Source organism: Portunus trituberculatus, chromosome 50 (genome assembly GCF_017591435.1).
Source record: "Portunus trituberculatus isolate SZX2019 chromosome 50, ASM1759143v1, whole genome shotgun sequence".
Taxonomy (NCBI): domain Eukaryota; kingdom Metazoa; phylum Arthropoda; class Malacostraca; order Decapoda; family Portunidae; genus Portunus; species Portunus trituberculatus.
In genome coordinates this window covers 26,014,036-26,037,234 of record NC_059304.1, presented here as the reverse complement: position 1 = coordinate 26,037,234, position 23,199 = coordinate 26,014,036, and the positions used below count along the sequence as shown (strand labels likewise).

Sequence of the window (23,199 nt, the reverse complement as noted above, 5' to 3'; positions counted from 1 at the left end):
TACTTTTAACTCACAAACACTGATTCTAACCACTATTTCACTCTAATCTAACACTTGCAGTACACACTTTCACTTCACTAACACTCAAAAGCACCACACACAGACACCAAGCACAAACACCACTTGCTAACTATAAAAACAACAACCAAACACGGAGCGCACACACAACACGTCCACTCGCCACCGCAGCTACCGCTAAGTTAAACTTTATATGCCTTAGATATATGAGCTCAGTGGTTCCCAACCTTTTGGCACTTGCAACCCCTTGCCTAAAAGTTTGAAACCCATGTAACCCCCACCCCCCCTTACTTAGGCCTTACTATCAGCAGCTTAACGGGCACATACACATTCACACAGGCACATTCACTCACAGGCACACTTACATCCACCCATAATATCACCTAATGACATTGAACTAATGTAGCATACATTTAGTTTTTGCACCGAAACAAAAAAGAAAATATAAGAGCATAAAAAATGTAATTGATGATATAAAAGTAATATTATCCCAAGTTACTTCTGGCAAGGCTATGCAACCCCATGCTCAACTTTTTTAGTGAAGGTCCAGGGTTTTCTATATGTCAAAGGTCCGAATGATGATTGATAAAATAAGGATATAAATCTGATACACATAAGCATGCAAAACATTTTATTTCATGTTACAAGTACACAACTTTAAACTTCAAAGTTATTCATAATTCCAACTTCAGAAAAAAAATCAATTCTACAATAATAATAATAGTACTATTACTATGTTTGCAAAGAAATCCTTTCTAACTGCCAAAGAGAAATCCAAAGAAAATATCTTTTAAATTCATTATAATGCCGGTACTGCATTAACTGAAAACGTAAAGTTTGTAAACATTACTCAGGTACATTTGTCACAGAATGATTGAATTTTGCAAATGCTCATTAATGTGAAAAGTTACATTTCTTGTTCTTTGCAATGTCCTTGAACTTAGGAACAAAGGATGTGACAGCCAATCTCAGACATTGGTGAAGGTGTTCATTGGTCATTCTAGAGCAGTATTTGCTTTTCACTAAATTCGTTGTAGAAAAAGCACAACTGTAAGTAGATCCAAACATTGTCAGAACATGCACTGCAACTTTAAGCAAACTAGGAAAAGAATCGTGTGATACCTTCTGCGTCCAGAATGTGACAGGATCACACTGAACACACTCCTCTTTTAGGATCATATTTTCATGCAGATCAATTAGTTCCATTTGAACTGATGCAGCATTTACCCATTTGAACGCCTGTTTTGCTTCGTGTGAAAACAAGGTTACATTAAATTTGAAACCATGAAGGGGTTCCTAGTGAAAAATCACCATCACCAAAACGATCTTTGAAGTTGCCAATCAGTTTATCAATAAATTCAGTATAATTATGACCTTTCTCTCCACTGGTATGCTCCAAACGTCTGGGAAAGTGATGAAGTTCTCCCTGCAAGTCATTTTTGAAAAGTTCCAGCTTCTTCTGAAAAGCTTGAACATATGAAATAAGATCACACACTGTGTTGTTTTTTTCTTGTAATTGAGATGAAAAGTGATGTCTGTTAAGAATGCTGTCTTTTCCATCTCCTTTTCGTCTTCCAAAAAGTCTAAAAACTTATTTGCTTTGGCAGCACTTTCTTGGCTTCTAAGGAATTCTTGCACTTCTTTTCTGATACTCCAAAATCTTTCCAAAACCTTGCCCTCGTGTGTGTGTACCGGGGTCCGCACAACAGCTATCGGTGGTCCGGATTTGGACCACAGTCCGCCAGTTGAGTACCACTGCCCTAGGGGGTCGTTACCCACTGGTTGGGAACCCCTGTCCAAGAGTTTCTTTTTCTCTATAACTTCTCAAACTTTCTCTATAGCTATTTTATTTTTGCTGTATATATGGTAATTGTTCTTCCAAGATTGCTGACAGTGTTCCTTAGAGTTATCTCCTGTCACCAACTTTTATTATTCATCACTGATTTTCTAAACCAAACTTTGCTCTATCCACTCTGATACTGATGACAGTACTCTGCATCTCATATTTTTTTCTCAAATGTGCAACCCTTAAGAAAGTGAATGATTCTTGCCAGAAAGCCATAGAATGCCTGACCTCTGTTCTTTCTATAATATCTAACTAAAGGAGGAAACTCAAGTCCAGTTCTGTGTCTCAAAAATCTGTTTTCTCCATTTAACCATTCAACACAAAATGCTGTCCTCTCCTCTTCACTGATACTCAACTCTCCCCCTCCTCTACACTGAACATCTTTAATCTGTTCTTTCCAAAAAACTGAACTGGGGACTTAAAATTTTGACTCACTAATGTAACTTTTATGAAGTTTCATGTTCTGAGCCATTTCTGGCAGTTTTCCCCCCATTCCTCCATTTAACTTTGTAATTAGACTCATGTATGGAGAACACCTCAATTGTATATGTAGACTTTGGGCAGTGTCCCCACATACTGCTCTCTAGAACAGCATTAGATCAAAAGCATTATGTTTCATCAACCCTTTCCTCCAAATGAATGCCTTCAACCTTCCTTTCTTTGCTGCATCTCTTGCTGTCTTTTTTTTTTTTTTTTTTTTTTTTTTTTTTATATAACTTTCATGATAAACTGCTCCTCTGACATTACCAATTGTGTTTCCCATCTTCTACTACTTCACTGTGCAAGACCTACTTTCTATAATTCCTATTATGTTCATCTCTTTCATGTGATAGCTAACCAGTATTCTCAGTCTTTTACTTCTTTTTGAGGTAAACTTTGGAACTATGCATGCTTTTGTACTTTATTTCTATGGTTGAAGTGCTGCCTAGAGGTAGGTTTTAATTCATATCACAATGCTTTCAAATTTTCCTTATTAAGACTACTGTACATTTTTCAGTTGTTTTATTGCCCTAGACCAGACCCCCCTCTTTTGTAAACTACCTGTTTTCAGGATGCAAGTCATGTAAACTCAGAAACTTCTGCATTTTTGTGTAAATTTTCTGTATAGGTTATAGGTGTAATTTGCAATTGTTTGCAGATTCTAAATAGGTTACAGCTGGAAAATTTTCCATGTCCAAATTGTATGCAGTTTACATGAAATGTTATATGCATATTATGGTTGCAGTCTCATAATTTTTCTTTTTAAGAATTTAGTTAGAATATTATCATTCACAGTCCTTCTCTTTTTCAGTTACACCATCATGTTGAGTTACAACATTTACTCTGGCTACTCCTTCAGCTCCTACTTTGAATATCCTTTAATGGTTACTCAAGATGTGGTGATGCTAGTGGTGTTCCTTTTATTCACTGGCCGCCTCTCCCCAACTCTCCTAGTACCAGCTACTGCTGCCGTTTACTTTGCATACTCTGTAGCTTCAGGCAGCCTTCCTCATGCTCTCATCACTACTCTTGTGGTAAGTGCCTGTTTAAAATTTTATATGTAACTAGTTGGTGTATGTACATCATAACAACTTTATGGGTCAGAGCTTATACCTATAAAGAAGTGAGCATATAATTATATGATCATTAAAGAGGATTTATAACTTACAAATAAGTGTTTCGAAGGCTGATGCTTTCCAGATAACTTTTTTATACTATTGTCATGGAAAGGAAAATAGAAAATATTGGATTTCTTTGGTAATTAAGAACTCATTTATAGTATTAACATCATATGCTATAAAATTTATTGACATTAGCAGTATCAATCAATCATCAATCATGGGGGCCATACGCCGGGGGGCGTGTTGCCTCACCTACCCTATGGTGCCACTCCAGGCGGTCATGCCTCATGAGTCTCCATGCAGGCTCCCTTCCCATGCCAAGTAACTCCCATGAGGAGGCATTGACTTGCCGCAGCCATGAGTTCTGTGGACGTCCCCTTGGCCTTCTCCATGCTGCGTTATCTCTTTTGGAGATGACCTGATATGAAGGATTGGCTTACGGGTAGCATGTCACATGCCCATATAGTTGAAGTTGGCACTGATGGACTATGCTGGATGGTAATCGGTCTCAAATCAGTCTCACGGAGCAATCGCTGATTTGACACAAAGTCATACCAACAGTACCCCATGATCCTGTGAAGGCATCTAGTACCAATGAGTGGATCAGCATCCAGCATCTGTAACCCTGAAGTTTGGAGCTGTCTGGTTGGAGGATCCACCGTGAACAGCTACTCAAAGTACTCAGCCCAACAAGCCATCTGCCCATCTGCGTCCGATACGAAGCGGCAATCTGCTGTTCGGATAGTGCTTGCCTGAGATGTAGACTTGAAGCAGAGTTTTTTTAGGGCTTGATAAGCAGGTTGGAGGTCATTAGCATTTAAATGACACTCTACATCCTCAGCAAAAGCCCTGACATACATCTTGTCTCTCCTCAGAAGACCTCTAGTCCTACGTGACAGAGTCCTGTACTGGTCGCGGTTCCCAGCAAGTCTGGCGTGCTAGCACGACTCTCCTCAATACTGTCTAGTGTTCCTACCAAGGTGAAGCAACTCCGTGATCTTGGATGCTCCTCAATGCATTCCTTGGTAGCCTCAAGAGTCTCATGTTTGAAGGTATCCCATAGCTCTACCAGGCAAGGACGCTTGGAGAACAAGGCCGGTCCACATCCCTGTGACGTCACGTCCCGATGATCTATCCCGCTCGCCGCTCGCAGCTGGCTATGGTGTTTACCAGTGACCTACACCTCGTCTCCCATCATTCCCCTAATGTTTATAGCTTACTAACCTGTTGTTTTCTCACTTTTAAGCTTACAAAATGTAATGTGTTATGTTATAATGAAGATTGTAATATAACACACACACACACACACACACACACACACACAGAAGAAGAGAAGAAAGAGTTTTTCTGGAGAATCTTGGATATGAGACTGAGGAAGTGGTTCATAACCCAGAAAAGTACAGCAAGAAAGGACTAAAGAAACTTACATATGAGCGAAATGTAATGTATTCCAACATAAATGGAGTGATATCGGGGATTTTAGAACTCAACGATTACTTGAGGGACAAGAACCCAGATATTGTGGGTCTTACTGAAACAAAACTGAGAGAGGGAGAAGACCTGATGAAGGTTGGAGAAGGAAATATAACGTTTGGAAAAGAAATAGAGTAGGTAAGATGGGAGGAGGAGTGATGTTGCTGGTTAAAAAGATATAAAGGTGGATCAAGTGAAAAAGGTATGGGAAAGGCAGAAGTGCTAAAGATCAGAGCAGAAACTAATGAAGGAAAAAGAGGCACTACATAGTGGTGTACGTACCACCTAAGACAAATGCATGGTCAGTACAGGAATATGAAGAAATGATAAGTGATACAGGAACATGTCTGGAAGAAATGTTGGGTGGCTGTGAACGAACTATAATGATGGGAGATTTTAATTGTAAAGAGGTGTGTTGGGAGGACTGGTCAATGGAAGGATCAGAGACAACATGGGAAATACACTATTGACACTGGCAATGGAAAATGTGTTAACTCAGTGGGTCAAAGAAGATACTAGGTTTGGAGGAGAGGGAGCATCGTCAAGACTGGACTTGGTCTTTAGTACAGAGCCAATGGTCATTGAGGAGATGAGGGTGGAGTGCCCTTTAGCAAAGAGTGATCATGCAGTTTTGGAGTTCAAGGTGATAGACGAAGAGAAATCTAGAAGAAATGAAGAATATAAAGTGGGAAGATGGAATTATGCCAAGACAGATTTTGGAAACCTAAAGAAATTCTTTCAAGAGACAAATTGGATGAAATTCAAGAGTGCTAAGGAGCAAATGAAAAGTGGAAGGAATTTATAAAAATATACAAAGAAGGTGAGAAAAATTTGTACCAATAAGACAACATAGAGAAGTTGGAAAGCAGGACTGGTTTAACGATAGATGTGAAAAGGCTAGAACAAGAAAAGAGGATGCATGGAAGAGGTGGAGAAGGAAAAGACGGATTAAGCAGTGGGAAAGTTACAAAAGAGCAAGAAATGAATATGTGTTGATTAGAAGAGAAGAAAGAAAGAAACAAGAAAAGGATATAATTGATAAATGTAAAGACCAACCAAGGCTTTTTTACAGACATGTGAACAACAACATCAAAAATAGAGAAAGTATTGAAAGTTTAGAAGTAAATGGAGTATACAGTGAAGATCCCAGGGAAATGGCAGAGGCTATGAATGGATGCTTTCGGAAGGTATTCACAAAGGAGACTGCTTTTGACAAACCACTGGTAATGGAACAGAAAGGGATTATGAAGGAGTTTCAAGTAACGGTGGAGGAGATCAAGAACATGATGGGGAGTTTAGAAGTGAGAAAAGCTGTGGGACCTGATGGGGTATCAGGATGGATTTTAAGAGAATGCAGGGAGCAATTGGCAGAAAAAGTTTGTGAAGTAATTGATGCCTCATTAAGGGAAGGCGTAGTGCCCCAAGACTGGAAAAGAGCTAACATTGTCCCAATCTATAAATCAGGTAACAAGAGAGACCCATTGAACTATAGACCAGTGTCACTTACAAGTGTGGTAGCTAAGATGTGTGAGAGGGTGGTGAAGACTAGATGGACAGACTTCTTGGAGAAAAATGACATACTTTGTGAGTGTCAATTTGGTTTTAGGAAAGGGCGTTCATGCACGACAAACCTGATATGTTACTATTCGAGGGTGATAGATGTAATACAGGAAAGAGATGGTTGGGCTGATGGAATATATCTGGATTTAAAAAAGGCCTTTGATAAGGTACCACACCAGAGACTGATCTGGAAACTTGAAATGGTAGGAGGAGTGCATGGCAGTTTACTAAAATGGATGGAAGACTTTTGGTAGGAAGAGAAATGAGAACAATAATTAAGGACAGACCATCAGAATGGGGATTGGTGGAGAGTGGAGTTCCACAGGGATCAGTGTTGGCACCAGTAATGTTCGCAGTCTACATAAATGACATGGTGGATGGGGTGTCCAGTTATGTGAGCCTATTTGCAGACGATGCAAAATTGTTACGAAAAGTGAGATGTGACAAAGATTGCGAACTACTCCAGGAAGACTTGGACAGAATATGGAAATGGAGCTGTACATGGCAAATGGAGTTCAACACGACAAAATGCAAGAAAATAGAGTTTGGCAAGAGTGAAAGAAGAATCAGGAGTATGTACAAGATAGGAAATGAAGACATAAAACCAGTCATGAAGAAAAAGACCTTGGGGTGACAATTACCAATGACCTATCGCCAGAGAGACATATAAACAAAATAATTGGAGAAGTATTGAACTTATTGAGGAACATAAGAGTGGCGTTCGATATCTAGATGAAGAAATGATGAAGAAAATAATTACTGCAATGATAAGACCGAGGCTTGAATATGCAACAATACAGTGGGCTCGAACTTAAAGAAACACATAAGGAAACTAGAGAAAGTACAGAGGGCTGCAACGAAAATGGTGCCTGACTTAAGAGATTTGACTTATGAAGACAGACTGAAAAGAATGCAACTTCCAACCCTGGAAAACAGAAGAGAAAGGGAGACCTGATAGCAATATACAGAGTGATGATTGGCATGGAAAAAATGGATAGGGAAGATCTGTGTATGTGGAATGGAAGAATGTCGAGAGGGCATGGGAAAAACTAAAATGGCCACTTATAGGAGAGATGTGAAAAATATAGCTTCCTCATAGAAGGGTGGAAGCATGGAATAGTTTAGACGTGGAAGTGGTCAACGCAAGGAATATTCATGATTTTAAGAAAAGCTGGACATTAATAGATATGGAGACGGGACAACACGAGCATAGCTCTTTTCCCGTATGTTACAATTAGGTAAATACAATTAGGTAAATACACACACACACACACACACACACACACACACATCGATGGCGGAGGTGGTCGCTGAGCTCCAGAGCAATCATCTATAATTCTACAGTTACCTAAGAGTAACCAAGGTGGGAAAGGAGCTGGTAATGTTTGTCCCGTCTCCATATAGTCATGTTAACTGTTGATTAGCAAAATAATGTCCAGTGAAGGTAAATATAAACTGTAGCCTGCGTTTGAGCCATCAGCTGGTTTGTTTACGTCTGCGCAACATGGCGGCCGTGAACTCGAAAGAGGAATCAGACTTCACAGGGTTTCAAGGAATAATGGAGAAGAGCGCTTATGTGAAGAAAATTCTGGAGTTAGAAGGTAAAATTGAAAAACTGTTTGAAAAGTATGAGGGCCTGGAAACGAGTTATGACAATGTAAAGAGAGACTGTGCCGATATGAAGAAGGAAAATGCAGCACTGAAAGAGGAAGTTAAGCTAATTAAAGTGAATTGCGAAAAATGTGGAGAATCTCTAGGAAAAGTGATGGAGAAGCAGGCTGAATGGAAAAAAAGTCAGGAAGTGGAAAGAAAGGAGGTAAATTACAAAGTTGCAAGTCTGGAAAAGGAAATCAAAGAGTCAGGGAGAAAACTTTGGGCCTTGCTGAAATTATAGATCAACAGATCATAGAAGAGAAGATAGCTGAGAAAGTGGTGAAGGTTATTAAGTCAAATGAGACATTGGTGAGGGAAACTGTAGACAAAAAGAGATGTGTGGTGATATTTGGTGTGGAGGAGGATAAGACACCGAGTAAAATGGAGAGAGAGAAAACATAAAAAGGTGATAAATAATATCATTAATGTGGTGCAAGAGGAGGAAAAGACCTAGTACAAGAAATAGAGGACTTCCATAGAATTGGAAAGTTCACAAGAGAAGGTATGAGGCCAATAAGAATCAAACTTAAGTCACAAAAGGATGTAGATGAATTGGTGGAGAAGTCATGGAGGCTAGCCCAGCAGGAAACAACAAGGAAGATTTGGTTGAGAAGAGATCTCGGTGAAAAGGAAAGAGAAATGTTAAATGAGTTGAGAAAGGAGGCTTTGAAAAAAATGAAGAGAGGACAGAAGAAGAGAAGAAAGAGTTTTTCTGGAGAATCTTGGATATGAGACTGAGGAAGTGGTTCATAACCCAGAAAAGTACAGCAAGAAAGGACTAAAGAAACTTACATATGAGCGAAATGTAATGTATTCCAACATAAATGGAGTGATATCGGGATTTTAGAACTCAACGATTACTTGAGGGACAAGAACCCAGATATTGTGGGTCTTACTGAAACAAAACTGAGAGAGGAGAAGACCTGATGAAGGTTGGAGAAGGAAATATAACGTTTGGAAAAGAAATAGAGTAGGTAAGATGGGAGGAGGAGTGATGTTGCTGGTTAAAAAGATATAAAGGTGGATCAAGTGAAAAAGGTATGGGAAAGGCAGAAGTGCTAAAGATCAGAGCAGAAACTAATGAAGGAAAAAGAGGCACTACATAGTGGTGTACGTACCACCTAAGACAAATGCATGGTCAGTACAGGAATATGAAGAAATGATAAGTGATACAGGAACATGTCTGGAAGAAATGTTGGGTGGCTGTGAACGAACTATAATGATGGGAGATTTTAATTGTAAAGAGGTGTGTTGGGAGGACTGGTCAATGGAAGGATCAGAGACAACATGGGAAATACACTATTGACACTGGCAATGGAAAATGTGTTAACTCAGTGGGTCAAAGAAGATACTAGGTTTGGAGGAGAGGGAGCATCGTCAAGACTGGACTTGGTCTTTAGTACAGAGCCAATGGTCATTGAGGAGATGAGGGTGGAGTGCCCTTTAGCAAAGAGTGATCATGCAGTTTTGGAGTTCAAGGTGATAGACGAAGAGAAATCTAGAAGAAATGAAGAATATAAAGTGGGAAGATGGAATTATGCCAAGACAGATTTTGGAAACCTAAAGAAATTCTTTCAAGAGACAAATTGGATGAAATTCAAGAGTGCTAAGGAGCAAATGAAAAGTGGAAGGAATTTATAAAATATACAAAGAAGGTGAGAAAAATTTGTACCAATAAGACAACATAGAGAAGTTGGAAAGCAGGACTGGTTTAACGATAGATGTGAAAAGGCTAGAACAAGAAAAGAGGATGCATGGAAGAGGTGGAGAAGGAAAAGACGGATTAAGCAGTGGGAAAGTTACAAAAGAGCAAGAAATGAATATGTGTTGATTAGAAGAGAAGAAAGAAAGAAACAAGAAAAGGATATAATTGATAAATGTAAAGACCAACCAAGGCTTTTTTACAGACATGTGAACAACAACATCAAAAATAGAGAAAGTATTGAAAGTTTAGAAGTAAATGGAGTATACAGTGAAGATCCCAGGGAAATGGCAGAGGCTATGAATGGATGCTTTCGGAAGGTATTCACAAAGGAGACTGCTTTTGACAAACCACTGGTAATGGAACAGAAAGGGATTATGAAGGAGTTTCAAGTAACGGTGGAGGAGATCAAGAACATGATGGGGAGTTTAGAAGTGAGAAAAGCTGTGGGACCTGATGGGGTATCAGGATGGATTTTAAGAGAATGCAGGGAGCAATTGGCAGAAAAAGTTTGTGAAGTAATTGATGCCTCATTAAGGGAAGGCGTAGTGCCCCAAGACTGGAAAAGAGCTAACATTGTCCCAATCTATAAATCAGGTAACAAGAGAGACCCATTGAACTATAGACCAGTGTCACTTACAAGTGTGGTAGCTAAGATGTGTGAGAGGGTGGTGAAGACTAGATGGACAGACTTCTTGGAGAAAAATGACATACTTTGTGAGTGTCAATTTGGTTTTAGGAAAGGGCGTTCATGCACGACAAACCTGATATGTTACTATTCGAGGGTGATAGATGTAATACAGGAAAGAGATGGTTGGGCTGATGGAATATATCTGGATTTAAAAAAGGCCTTTGATAAGGTACCACACCAGAGACTGATCTGGAAACTTGAAATGGTAGGAGGAGTGCATGGCAGTTTACTAAAATGGATGGAAGACTTTTGGTAGGAAGAGAAATGAGAACAATAATTAAGGACAGACCATCAGAATGGGGATTGGTGGAGAGTGGAGTTCCACAGGGATCAGTGTTGGCACCAGTAATGTTCGCAGTCTACATAAATGACATGGTGGATGGGGTGTCCAGTTATGTGAGCCTATTTGCAGACGATGCAAAATTGTTACGAAAAGTGAGATGTGACAAAGATTGCGAACTACTCCAGGAAGACTTGGACAGAATATGGAAATGGAGCTGTACATGGCAAATGGAGTTCAACACGACAAAATGCAAGAAAATAGAGTTTGGCAAGAGTGAAAGAAGAATCAGGAGTATGTACAAGATAGGAAATGAAGACATAAAACCAGTCATGAAGAAAAGACCTTGGGGTGACAATTACCAATGACCTATCGCCAGAGAGACATATAAACAAAATAATTGGAGAAGTATTGAACTTATTGAGGAACATAAGAGTGGCGTTCGTATATCTAGATGAAGAAATGATGAAGAAAATAATTACTGCAATGATAAGACCGAGGCTTGAATATGCAACAATACAGTGGGCTCCGAACTTAAAGAAACACATAAGGAAACTAGAGAAAGTACAGAGGGCTGCAACGAAAATGGTGCCTGACTTAAGAGATTTGACTTATGAAGACAGACTGAAAAGAATGCAACTTCCAACCCTGGAAAACAGAAGAGAAAGGGAGACCTGATAGCAATATACAGAGTGATGATTGGCATGGAAAAATGGATAGGGAAGATCTGTGTATGTGGAATGGAAGAATGTCGAGAGGGCATGGGAAAAACTAAAATGGCCACTTATAGGAGAGATGTGAAAAATATAGCTTCCCTCATAGAAGGGTGGAAGCATGGAATAGTTTAGACGTGGAAGTGGTCAACGCAAGGAATATTCATGATTTTAAGAAAAAGCTGGACATTAATAGATATGGAGACGGGACAACACGAGCATAGCTCTTTTCCCGTATGTTACAATTAGGTAAATACAATTAGGTAAATACACACACACACACACACACACATAAGACCCCAGTTAGAATATGCAGCTTGCGTCTGGTCACCGCACATGAAGAAAAATGTGAAGAAGGTGGAAAGGGTACAGAGGCTGGCAACAAGGATGGTACCAGGATTCAAAGAGTTAGACTATGAGGAAAGACTGAGGAAGCTGGGGCTGACCACATTAGAAGAGAGAAGAACAAGGGGAGACATGATAACTTTGTATAAATTAGTGAACAAGATTGACATATTAGACAGAGAATTGATAAAGGTGACCTCAAGTAATCATCTCCGAGGACATGGAAAAAAACTAATAAAAGACGTCTGTCTAAATGACGTGAAAAAGTACAGTTTCCCGCATCGTAGTATTGATAAGTGGAATAAACTGAGCAGTGATGTCGTTGACGCAGTGTGTGTCAATCAGATGAAAGAGAGATATGACAGGAGTGGACAAGGAGACAGGAAACAGAGAGCTTAGCTCGGTCCCTGTAATACACAAATAGGTAAATACAAATAGGTAAATACACACATTATTGTAGAACAAAACACTCAAGGATAGGTTATCAAATATTAAACGAAAAGTTCTTTAGAAACACAGTACATTTTATTAATAACTATTCGATCCATCACAAGTCTATACAATTGCTTTTGTATAGAAAAAACTCTAGTAATAAGTAATAATATAATATTGATAATTACAATAATAATAATAATGATAACAATAATAATAATAATATTAATAATAATAAAAATAATAAAGTAACTAGTAACATAATCCTAATAATCTTCTAGCAAAGTCACATTGCCTGAGTAAAGACAAACTTAGTGAATAATTTTCATTTCAAAGCTTGGATTATCACAGAATGCTTGGATAGGTAATTGCACTCAATTAAGGTACATGTGTAGGATTGATTCAATTATTGAAGTTCAAGATCACCTAAATCCTTCACTTTTTTCCAACACTTGGATAGTCTTACCTAAGGCTCTGTGGTACATCAAAGCTCCTCAAGACACACCTTCTACCAACAAGTATTAATATTCACAAATCTTTACCTATTTTAAGCATCTTATACATGTATTTAATTACAGTTAATATATTAAAGAGTATCTTTCCTGTTATTGTCCCACCACTAATTTTCAGATTTTTCTATTGTATTTGATTTTCTTCATCTTAGGTTAGGATAGGTTAGGTTAGGTTAACTAGTTTTCTAACCTAACCTACTCGTATCTTAAACTAACCTAACCTAACCTAAAATTAGTGGTGGGACAATAACAGGAAAGTACCCAATTCGTAACTTAGCAAGTAGATCATGCAAAACAACAAATACCTGTATAGTGCTTACCCTGCTGTGATGAGTTGGAGTGAAATGCTTCCTCCTGATGGCTTGTAACCATTTCCTCCGAAGCTCAGGCTGTTGAGGGAATTGGTACACACTCACTCTTGGACCAGTTTTGTAATTGCCTTTGCAGTATGGTACACAACAAGTAGAAGGCATTGTCACAAGTAGTTTTATAATGGAAAGTAAGTGCGCGCATAGCGTGTTCTCCAGGCAGCCTTGAGCGTACCCCACCGCTGTCCATTCAAAACTAACTGAGGGGACGACCGGTAGCTGATCGTCGGACGAAGACGTATCAGGAGACCCGCAAAACTGTGACCTGTCCTTGTCTCCAGGCGGCCTTGTACCAGGTCTTCGATGGTGTCGAGCACTCCAAACCAATTGGAGACTGTCACTGCATACTCCTGGGCACATGTCATGTCCTTCAGTTTCTCAAAATGAAACACAGTGTGGTCACATCTTGGAGGCTTTCTGGACTTGACATGCAGCTTGAGTGTAGCAACAACAACCCTGTGATCAGTCGCAGAGAACTCAGCACTCCCAAAAACCACTGTAGTTCTGAAGGATCCTCCAATGAGTACTAACAAAGATATGGTTGATCTCCTTCGCTACCCCTCCGGCATTGCTATACCATGTCCAGCGGTGCAGCCCTGGTCTCTGATACCAAGAACCTGCAATTCTCAACCTTCTGGATCTTGCAAGATTCAGAAGGAAAGAGCTGTTGTCGTTCCTGGTACCAGAGCCATGGGGACAAACACATAACTTGTAGCCAGCTCTCTCAGTGCCAGTGACAGCTTTAAAGTCGTCCAAGACAGCAAGTGCACCACAACAGGGACACTGGTCCAGTACAGAGTCGAGTTCTGCATAGAACGTCTCCTTCTCTTCAGTTTCACACACCTCGGTAGGAGCATATACTGCAACAACAAACATGAAGCCTAGACTGTGCTTCAGCCTTAATCGCATTATACACTCATCAACTGGAGTAACCTCTACAACGGACGGCTGCAGTCTGCTGGAGACGCCTATGGCTGCCCCCTTGACATGGTGACCATTGCTCATGCTGTACCAATAGTAAGTAAAACCCTTGCTACTGGTCTCGCCACTGCCAGGTCTCCTTGTCTCAGAGAGTCCCACCATATGCACCCTCAGCAATTTGATATTCATATCTTGTGCGCCATCCACTTGGTCAAATCCGCCGCAACCCCAAATTCACCGCCAGGCGGAAGTGTAAACCGATGCATCACTTCCTCTGCCTCACTATCGCCCCAGCCATTGTCCATGCAGGCCACACTTCACCGTTCCACTTCCTGCCTCCTCGCTCCTTCAACCATGCCACGCAAAGCCACCTCCAGCCCCAGCCCTAAGAAGCACAATTTCCTGCCTTTCAAAGATAAGCTTGAGCTTATAAGAAAGTGTGAGGCAGGTATAGCTAACAGTGTTGTTGCAGCGCAAATGGGTGTCCCTAGATCAACAGTATCAACAGTTTGGAAGAACAGAGATGGGTTTGTCAGAAAATAAATTTTTTTTTTTTTTTTGCAAGTGTTTTTATTTCCAAAAATGTACTGTACAGCACCCTAATGTGTTTAATAAAAAAAAGTTAGATATAAATGAAGCCTTTAATAGTACTGGTTCAGTCTAAGTTAGTGTTTTTAGAGGTTATAGTGATGTTTTGGGGGGTCTAGGCTTGAGGTTGGTCCCTACCCCCCCCTAATTCTTAACCCTTAAACTGCGCAATTATGATTTCAGGACAGCTGCAGGGTGCGCAAAAAAAGGCAAAAAATCAATGTGCTTGAAAACTATCTTTGATCTTATGAAACTCAAAGGAGACAAGTAGAGCACTGAAAAGTGAAAAAAAAAATGAAAAAGAAATACATTGTGTGGCAGTGATGGCTAGCTGAAGTTCTTTGGGAAGTGTCTGATCAGCTGACATCTCTCCCTCACTCAGCTCATCTGTTGGTTCTTCTCCTATACCTCCACTGTCGTTTTCCTGTTCTTTCTGCCAATGTGGATCATCAGAAAGTGATGAGAGTGATTCCTCACAATCTTCAATCAATGGTAAAAATTTTGATGGTGTCAATGGCATATTACGCGCTTTGCCTGGCAGCGAGGGAGCGTTAGCGCGCTCGTGACCTTGAGAGGCAAGAGGGTGTTTATGGCATCTCTTGGGCTTTCTCACAGCACCAGAAGTTGATTGCTGTAAATAATCTACATCATCAGGGCCTAGTGCAAGCTTTCTTTTTACTATCTCCTTTTTATGACATCTTCTGCCTCCCCCATGGCCATGAATGTGGGAGCCAGGAGGCTGGCCAGTATTGGAAGATGATGATGAATTACTGTCTTCCATGACTGCCTAAGGCTGACTGAGATAATAATGTCTATATGGAGCGAAAGAGGGATGATGTTGCCACATGATGTTCATTGGATTTTATGGTGGCTCTGCAGGAACTTTTGAAATGCAGCTTAGAAAACCTGTCATCTTAAGATATCTGGCGCAGTTGGTTAAATAGCATCTTAAGATGTCTGGCGCAGTTTACGGGTTAAGTATCTTGTGGGAAAAATTGCTTCATGATTCGAATAAATGCTGATTCAACCAATGAAAAACCACCCTAACCCTGTCGAATTGCAAGGATCCCCTATAGTTTACACCATAGTCCTGTAACCACTGGGTAACAGACCAAGTTGTGTGAGCAGGAGCTCTGTCTTGCATAAACCAACTAGTGATACCCTTTTCTGAACTTTCAGGCAGGTTATCACACAATTACTTGAAATAACTGTTCTGATTTATATTCTCATTTTTTTCAAGAATCACTAGTGTCAACTCCATCAAATGCAAAGCAACCCCACACCATAACACTTGGAGTATGCTTTACCACTTCAGCTGTATAGTGTGGGTCATTAGGGTCAGACCCCCTGGGTCACCTCACACGCTTCGATCTGCAGCCCGACGACACCACAAATCTTGACTCGTCACTCCACAAGACTTGGTTCCAGTTTTATAGGGTCCTATCCCTATATTTCTTACAAAAAGCTATGCAATCACCCATGTTTTTTACACTTAGCAAGGGAAGAACTTTGGCACAACTACTACAATATTATAAATCTTTAAGTAAATGATCAGAGATACAGACAACCCCTGCACAACTACTACAATATTATAAATCTTTAAGTAAATGATCAGAGATACAGACAACCCCTGCTTAATGAAGGGGTTACGTTCCTAAAAAAGCCCTTCGTTAAGCGAATTTTCGTTGAGCGACCCAATTGTAACAAGTTTAACCCCTGACTTGAACTTCCATTGAGAGTAAACAAAGTGAGAGTGCATCATAGTACAGTGAAAGGTTTTATGAAAGTAAAAATTATGAAGTTAAGCATTTAAGCAGTTTAATTTAAGACTAAGTCATTATAATGTACATTAATGTATGTATGTAAGTAACTTTATAATAATGTTGATGATCTTAAATTTATGAAGGGAGGGAGAATGGAGTGGGAAATATGCTAGCTGGCAACCTGTGGAATGTAAACAAAGGGCACATCATTGTACTGCATACAAAACTTATGTACCACATTTCCACAAGGCTTTCCATTTTATCCATTGCAGAGTCACGAGTTCAGGTGGTTCTTTTAGCTTGCAAGGAAGATATGATCTCACCAGCCTTCTTAATAAAGTCTGCTGACTTGAAAATTGTAGACAGTAGATGGAGTCAAGCCATGGTGGGATGCAATGCTATTAGTTTTCTCGCCTCTTGTGTCTGTGAATAATATCCAGCTTCACTTCGAGAGTAAGAGACTTCCTGGTCTTCTTATCAATGCTAGGCGACATTGCAGGGTGTTTTGGTGGCATGTAGAGCAAGGGAAGACAAGCTGCTGCTGACGCTGTTATTGTTTTGAACTAGGGGAGTGAGTGGTGCGCGTGTTGTCCACGAGAGGCGCTGGTGTATTCAAAAGCCTGTCGGCTTGCGTGATACGGCGGCGCTTTCAAACTTGGAAAAAGTTACCTGGATAAAATTTTGTTAAAGCGAGTTTGGTGTTCGTTAAACGAGCAGATGGTAGTAAAAGGAAACCTTTGTTGTAGTGAAATTTTGTTGTGTGAACCTTCGTTAAGCGGCAGTTGGCTGTACTTCTTACAGACACATCCTGAATCAGTGAAGGATTACTTTCCTTCAGTTTTCTAGCTGTGAGTGTTGGATTTTTATTCAACTGCCTCCTAATGACCTTAGAAGTACAATTTGATATTTTCCTTGGCTGACCAGAGCAAGGCTTGGGGATAGGAAATAGCATCACCTCTCTCATCTCGAAATTTCTTGGTACACTTTTGAACTTGCCACACTCCTATTCCCACTCGAGTGGCTATATCTTTACAATTCTAGCCCTCCTTATAGAGGGATATAATAACAACAATTGTGTTTCTTCCCAGCTCTTTACCACTTCCCATTTCAGAGATATTGAGGCAAAAACACACAAAGACCACCGCAAAAAAAATGTGCAATCCACGTGATATATTCTTGCACATTGACACCACATGGGCCTGGGAGTGACTCAACAGAGTTGCCAAGTCATGCATATTGTCTCTACTAAATAGTGGTACAAACTATACCATTGAAAAATAGCAAAAAGTTTGGTCACAGATTAGTTATTTTTTGTGTTTTGAGTTTAGCGAAAAGTTTGGGTGGCCTGTAATTTTGCTCCCAAACTTTCCACTACGACTGTACTTGGCAGATGCTTCACTTTCTAACTTTTTATTAATTAAAGCTTCTAAGCTACTGTTAAATTCAACCTTTTCCTCTTTGTCTAGTTTTCCCCCAGATGTCATGGCCGTAGATAATTCAAACACAACACAGAGAAAGGACAAAAACTTTACAGCATTGAGTTTCACATGTTGTTACATTGATGTAAACAAAGTGACCATCTGCCGACTGGCAGTCAGTTTTCAAAGCAGTGGCTCATTAGATCAGGTACAGTAAGTCCTCCTAATACAGTACTTTGTTATCCAGTAAATTCACAGTTACAGTGTTTGGTAATTACTACCCTCAATTCTATTTATGGTAAGAAAATTTCACATATATGGTATCCGCCTGTGTTTTGTTTACACAGTACTGTAGCGCCACCACGCCACCACAACAATGTCTCTTCCCACGTTTCCCACTGAACACAAGTGAAATCCTTACGGCATGTTTTTTGTTGATATTATTATCATGACGCACAGTGACACACCCATAATGGCCCCAAAACATTCTGCAGACACTGCTGGAGTTGAAAAGGCAAAGTGAAAGAGGAATAGTCTGACATTGGAGGTAAAATTAGATATTTTGAAGAGGAAAGATCAGGGAGAAGGTACGTCTACCATAAGTCGAAACTTGGGCCTAGCCTAGCCAACAGTCTGGACGGTGTTAAAGAATCATGAGGCTATAAAAAAAAGCTAGGGAGAATGTAATGGATCTGCAGAGCAGAGCCTTGTCTGCCCACTCAGTGGAAGATGAGTAAGGGCTGAAATCCCTACTGTCCCTTAGCCCCAGGAGGGACATCATCTGATAGAATACATGGCGAGTGAAAGGTAAATAAAAACATTTTGTTTATTTTTTTTGCGCAGTACTTTACATTATTTTATATGACTATAATTTTCATGTATTTTCATGTCTGAAGGGGTGACTTTCAATGTGCTGGAACACATCCCCTATTATTACATGTTATAATGGGTTCGGTATACGGTAATTTTGATTTGCGGTAAGGTTTTCAGGAACACATATGTACCGTGTAACGAGGACTTACTGTATAGAGTTGAGGGTTAGCTTTTTGCAATGACCACCTTGATGTTGTTTTCTCTCTTTTGTTGTTGCTGATTTATTTGTCTTCTTCTTTTTTAACAATAAATTTTTATCTGTTTTCTCCTTTTCACTATCAACTTTGATCTATTTTCTCCTTTACATTATCAACTTTTTATTTATTTTCTTTTTCTTTCACTATCAACTTTTATCAATATTTTCCTTTTTCACTAACAACTTTTATCAATTTTCTTGTGTTCTTTCACTATCAACTTTGATCTATTTTCATCTTTTCTTTCACTATCAACTTTGATCTATTTTCATCTTTTCTTTCTCTATCAACTTTGATCTATTTTCATCTTTTCTTTCACTATCAACTTTGATCTATTTTCATCTTTTCTTTCACTATCAACTTTGATCTATTTTCATCTTTTCTTTCACTATCAACTTTGATCTATTTTCATCTTTTCTTTTTCTATCAACTTTGATCTATTTACCTCTTTCACTATCAACTTTGATCTATTTTCATCTTTTCTTTCTCTATCAACTTTGATCTATTTTCCTCTTTCACTATCAACTTTGATCTATTTTCATCTTTTCTTTCTCTATCAACTTTGATCTATTTTCCTCTTTCACTATCAACTTTGATCTATTTTCCTCTTTTCTTTCTCTATCAACTTTTATCAATTTACTCCTTTCCTTTCACTTACTAACTTTTCTGGTTTCTTTTCTCTTTTTTTCCAAAAGTCGTGTAATGTATTATGTTTGTAAGTTTCCAGTGTCTTTTATTGATATGGTCACTGCAATTTTCCAATTTTCTTTGTCTTCTCTGTATCCTTCACAGTATAACAATGTTCTAAGCCCTTCCTCTCCCCACCACACAAAGGAAGTCTACTCGGTCATGTAGGGGGAGGCTGTTTGTTCTTGACTAGAAGAGGATAGTAGAGGCAGGCCTGTTGTCATACAGATGGTCAGCCCCTCTATCTCTTCCCTGCACTGTCTGTATACCTGTAGACTTGTCTTCTGTGCCATCCCTTCTCTCCATCTGTTTGTGTCATACTGCTGCAAACTCTCTTCTAGTTCTCTTCTTTTCATTCTTTCCATTTGATGTATACTGGTCCTTATTTTGTCAAGAATTTTCATGGTGTACATAGACCAAACGTCTGCTCTTCATGTTGTAGTGTTCTTCATCTTTTTCTTTTCAATTTCATGTCTTCCCCTTTGAGTGTGCTTTAAGGTGGTAATTCGATGACTCGATATCAATATCGGTTTTTTGGCTCTCCCATTGCTATTTTTTCACCGAATTCAATAATATTTATACACAAGGTGTACGTTTATGGTGTACGTCTTCAGTGTTAATTTGGTACACAAATGTGGCGTAGTTTTTTTGCAATAAATATTTTTTCGGCGATAAGAAAATAATTCAAAATACCATTATAAAATCAAAACTAATAACAGTGTGGCAATTTCCTCTTAACCACATATAATATACATAACAACAAATAAATGTTAGCATCGGCATACACATAACCTATGTTATAACAATTTCATTACACGCCAAATTGTTACCTTTTTTTTCATCAAAATTTGAGTTTATAAGCCTGTTGTAAATTTATTTGAGTGAGTTCATGCATTATCATGCTGGCATTTGTTAAGATGAGGTTGTTGATCATTTTGCTGCAAAAATATTTGAAATTGACCAATTACTGAAAAAGTTATTCAACAGTATATGCTGAAAAACTGAAAGTCGAGAAAACGCATTTTCTGTGAACATCTTCAAAACCCCACATAACTCGCTTCCTCACTGGGCAACGGTTTCCTAGCAGGTGGGCTTTAAGATAGGAGGTACCCTAAAAAGTATCCCCTTTAGCCCATAAATTCCTGTGAAAAGCCCACATGGTATAAAAAAAATAAATAAATAACTCACTCCAATATGTACCAAACTCAGATATGTACTTACATAATCCCTTGACAACTGCTTGGAGGCTGGTAGTGGCTGTTTAGATAGTTTCATGCCATGTTACATCATGGCCTTACACGTGGCATTGTCACAATTTGGGAACCCAACACGTGTAAAATACGATCAACAGGTAGGTTGCACGCACGCGCACTTCCTAAGGCTGTATCGATTGGTACTGAGGGAGCAGCGTCTTCCTCACCCTCACTGCCTGATACTAAACTATCGTACATCACGCAAAAATAAATAAAACAGCTCAAAAAAAAAAATAAATACAAGCAAAACAAAGACTAGAAGAAAAAGGGGCGTATGCACGCTTGGGTATTGAAAGGGCCGGCCCTTTAAACCCGCCATTACCAGGTAAGCAGTGCGTTATGTGCCTGGCAACTTCGGCCATGGCTTCCCTCTCCAGAGACGAACCCAAGTACCAAGTTTCCAATTTTTCAATTTTTTTGACCAAATTAACGAATTTCCACCTTAAATGTAGGTCATCTGTTTTTTTCATTAATCTTATTTAAAAAAAGTGATGCTCCCATTTCCACTCTTATATCTTCTGTTGTATACCTTCTGGCTCCCAATATAATTCTGAACACTGAAATTTTTATGCTTTTGTACTAATTTTTTTATTTCCTCTTTGTTAAAGTCTAGCGCACACACTTCATGAATCAGCATTGGCATCACTACTGATTTACAATAGGTTTTCCCTATCATCAACTTATTGCAGCTTTTTTGGATAATACTATATGTTGGGTTGGCCATTTTCTGTGCTTAGTTTCTCTTTTATGTTCTCTAAAACAGTCTGCTTTGTTATGGTTATGCCTAAGTCTTTCATTGTATTTTTTATCTTTATTCCTTCAGTTTCATTTATCTCTTCACTATCATTAAAAAGCATGAAGCAACTTTTTTCCTTATTTAGTACCAATCCACAGTTTTAACTTATTTTTATTCGGTCCTTTTAATGTTCTTCTCTGCTTCCTCTCTGCTTGTTGACTTCTGCAGTCCATCACCAGCAAATAAGACCCCGTCCACACAGGAGCATTTTGATGCGCAATGTATTGAAGCAACGAGTTGAAAAACGTCACTTTCAACTCGTCGCAGTATCATGAACACAGTCATGACACGGAGCTATTTCAAATCACTGAGCAGTGTGTCAATGACAGTTGCAGTGAGAGGATGCACACGCTCTCTCTCCCGTACCGCTCTACTATTTTCATACAATGAAATACATGAATATGAGTGAAGACCAGCAGAAATTGGCCAAGAAGCTAATATTCAATGCTCTAAGCATGGGTGACATGGGAGATCTTACTAAGGAACATCAGATATTGCAAGTAGAAGGTTCAGACAAATTAATGGTATGAAAAGGTTTATATTAAGGTTATAGCATATTACTGTACAAAGTACAATTTTACATAGCTATTATGAAGATTTTTTTATTGTTCATGTGATATGTAAAAATTATAAAGAAATTAAAACTATCACTATACTTTGTATCCGCCCTTCATAGGGCGGATACAAAGTATAGTCATCTTAAGGTAATCCTCCCTTAGGACATTATAGATCAGTGGTTCCCAAACTGGGGGAAATTTCCCCCTGGGGGGAAATTTGAAACTATCAGGGGGAAATACACTACCTACTAACTAAAAAAATTATCAAAGTCAAATCAAAATTTCTTTTATTTGTTACTAACTGCTCTCTATGGCTATGCTTAGTTGTTACTAACTGCTGTCTATCCACTTTACTCTGTAACTATAAGTTTATCAGTTTATTTGTACATTTGAAAAATAAATTAGTAAATAGTCTCAGTGTGTTTTAACTGCTCTTTCTCTCATACACATGAAGGGGGAAATCTGGATGGTTGAACTGGGTGCAGGGGTAAATGACAGAAAAAAGTTTGGGAACCATTGTAATATAGATGGCTGCACAGGTTTCAGGGATGATCAGACTGAAGCTCTCATTTTGAAATTCTAGTGGAATACTGGAGACTTGTGTAGGATCCTCCTGCGGCAAGGAAGCGAAGTGTCGCTTCAAGACGAGCACCCGGTGTTATGCTGTCTCGGATGCCGGTGTCCTGCTTGCAGATATATGGATGTATCTTCTTCAGCAATTCATGAAATGCAGTGAATGGCATTCACGTATAATTTTCAAAGTCTGTCTGGTTTTCTGCTTGTAGCTCTAAAAATATTTTATTTAAGCTCCCTCGCAGAGACCACCGAGAAAGCCACTGATTGCACCACAAAGTCCGATGCTTCTTTTTCAAAAGTTTTTTTTTTTTAGCTGCACACACAGCAACTATACTCCACAGTACAGTTTCTTGGCAGAGTAGAGTGTCGGCAGACATCC

General features: G+C 39.2%; 1 protein-coding gene across 3 annotated transcripts in view; it reads left to right on the top strand.

Moving 5' to 3' along the window:
- Positions 1 to 23,199, top strand: part of LOC123500101 (solute carrier family 66 member 3-like) — a 91,727-nt gene that overhangs the window by 14,036 nt on the left and 54,492 nt on the right. For all 3 annotated transcript variants that reach the window (XR_006673174.1, XR_006673173.1, XM_045248762.1), the window contains exon 2: positions 3,156 to 3,378. Coding sequence is in view for 1 of the 3 variants with exons in the window: in XM_045248762.1 (XP_045104697.1) it covers positions 3,156 to 3,378 (223 nt within the window). In the remaining 2 variants the exon portion in view is untranslated. The remainder of the gene's footprint in view (positions 1 to 3,155; positions 3,379 to 23,199) is intronic.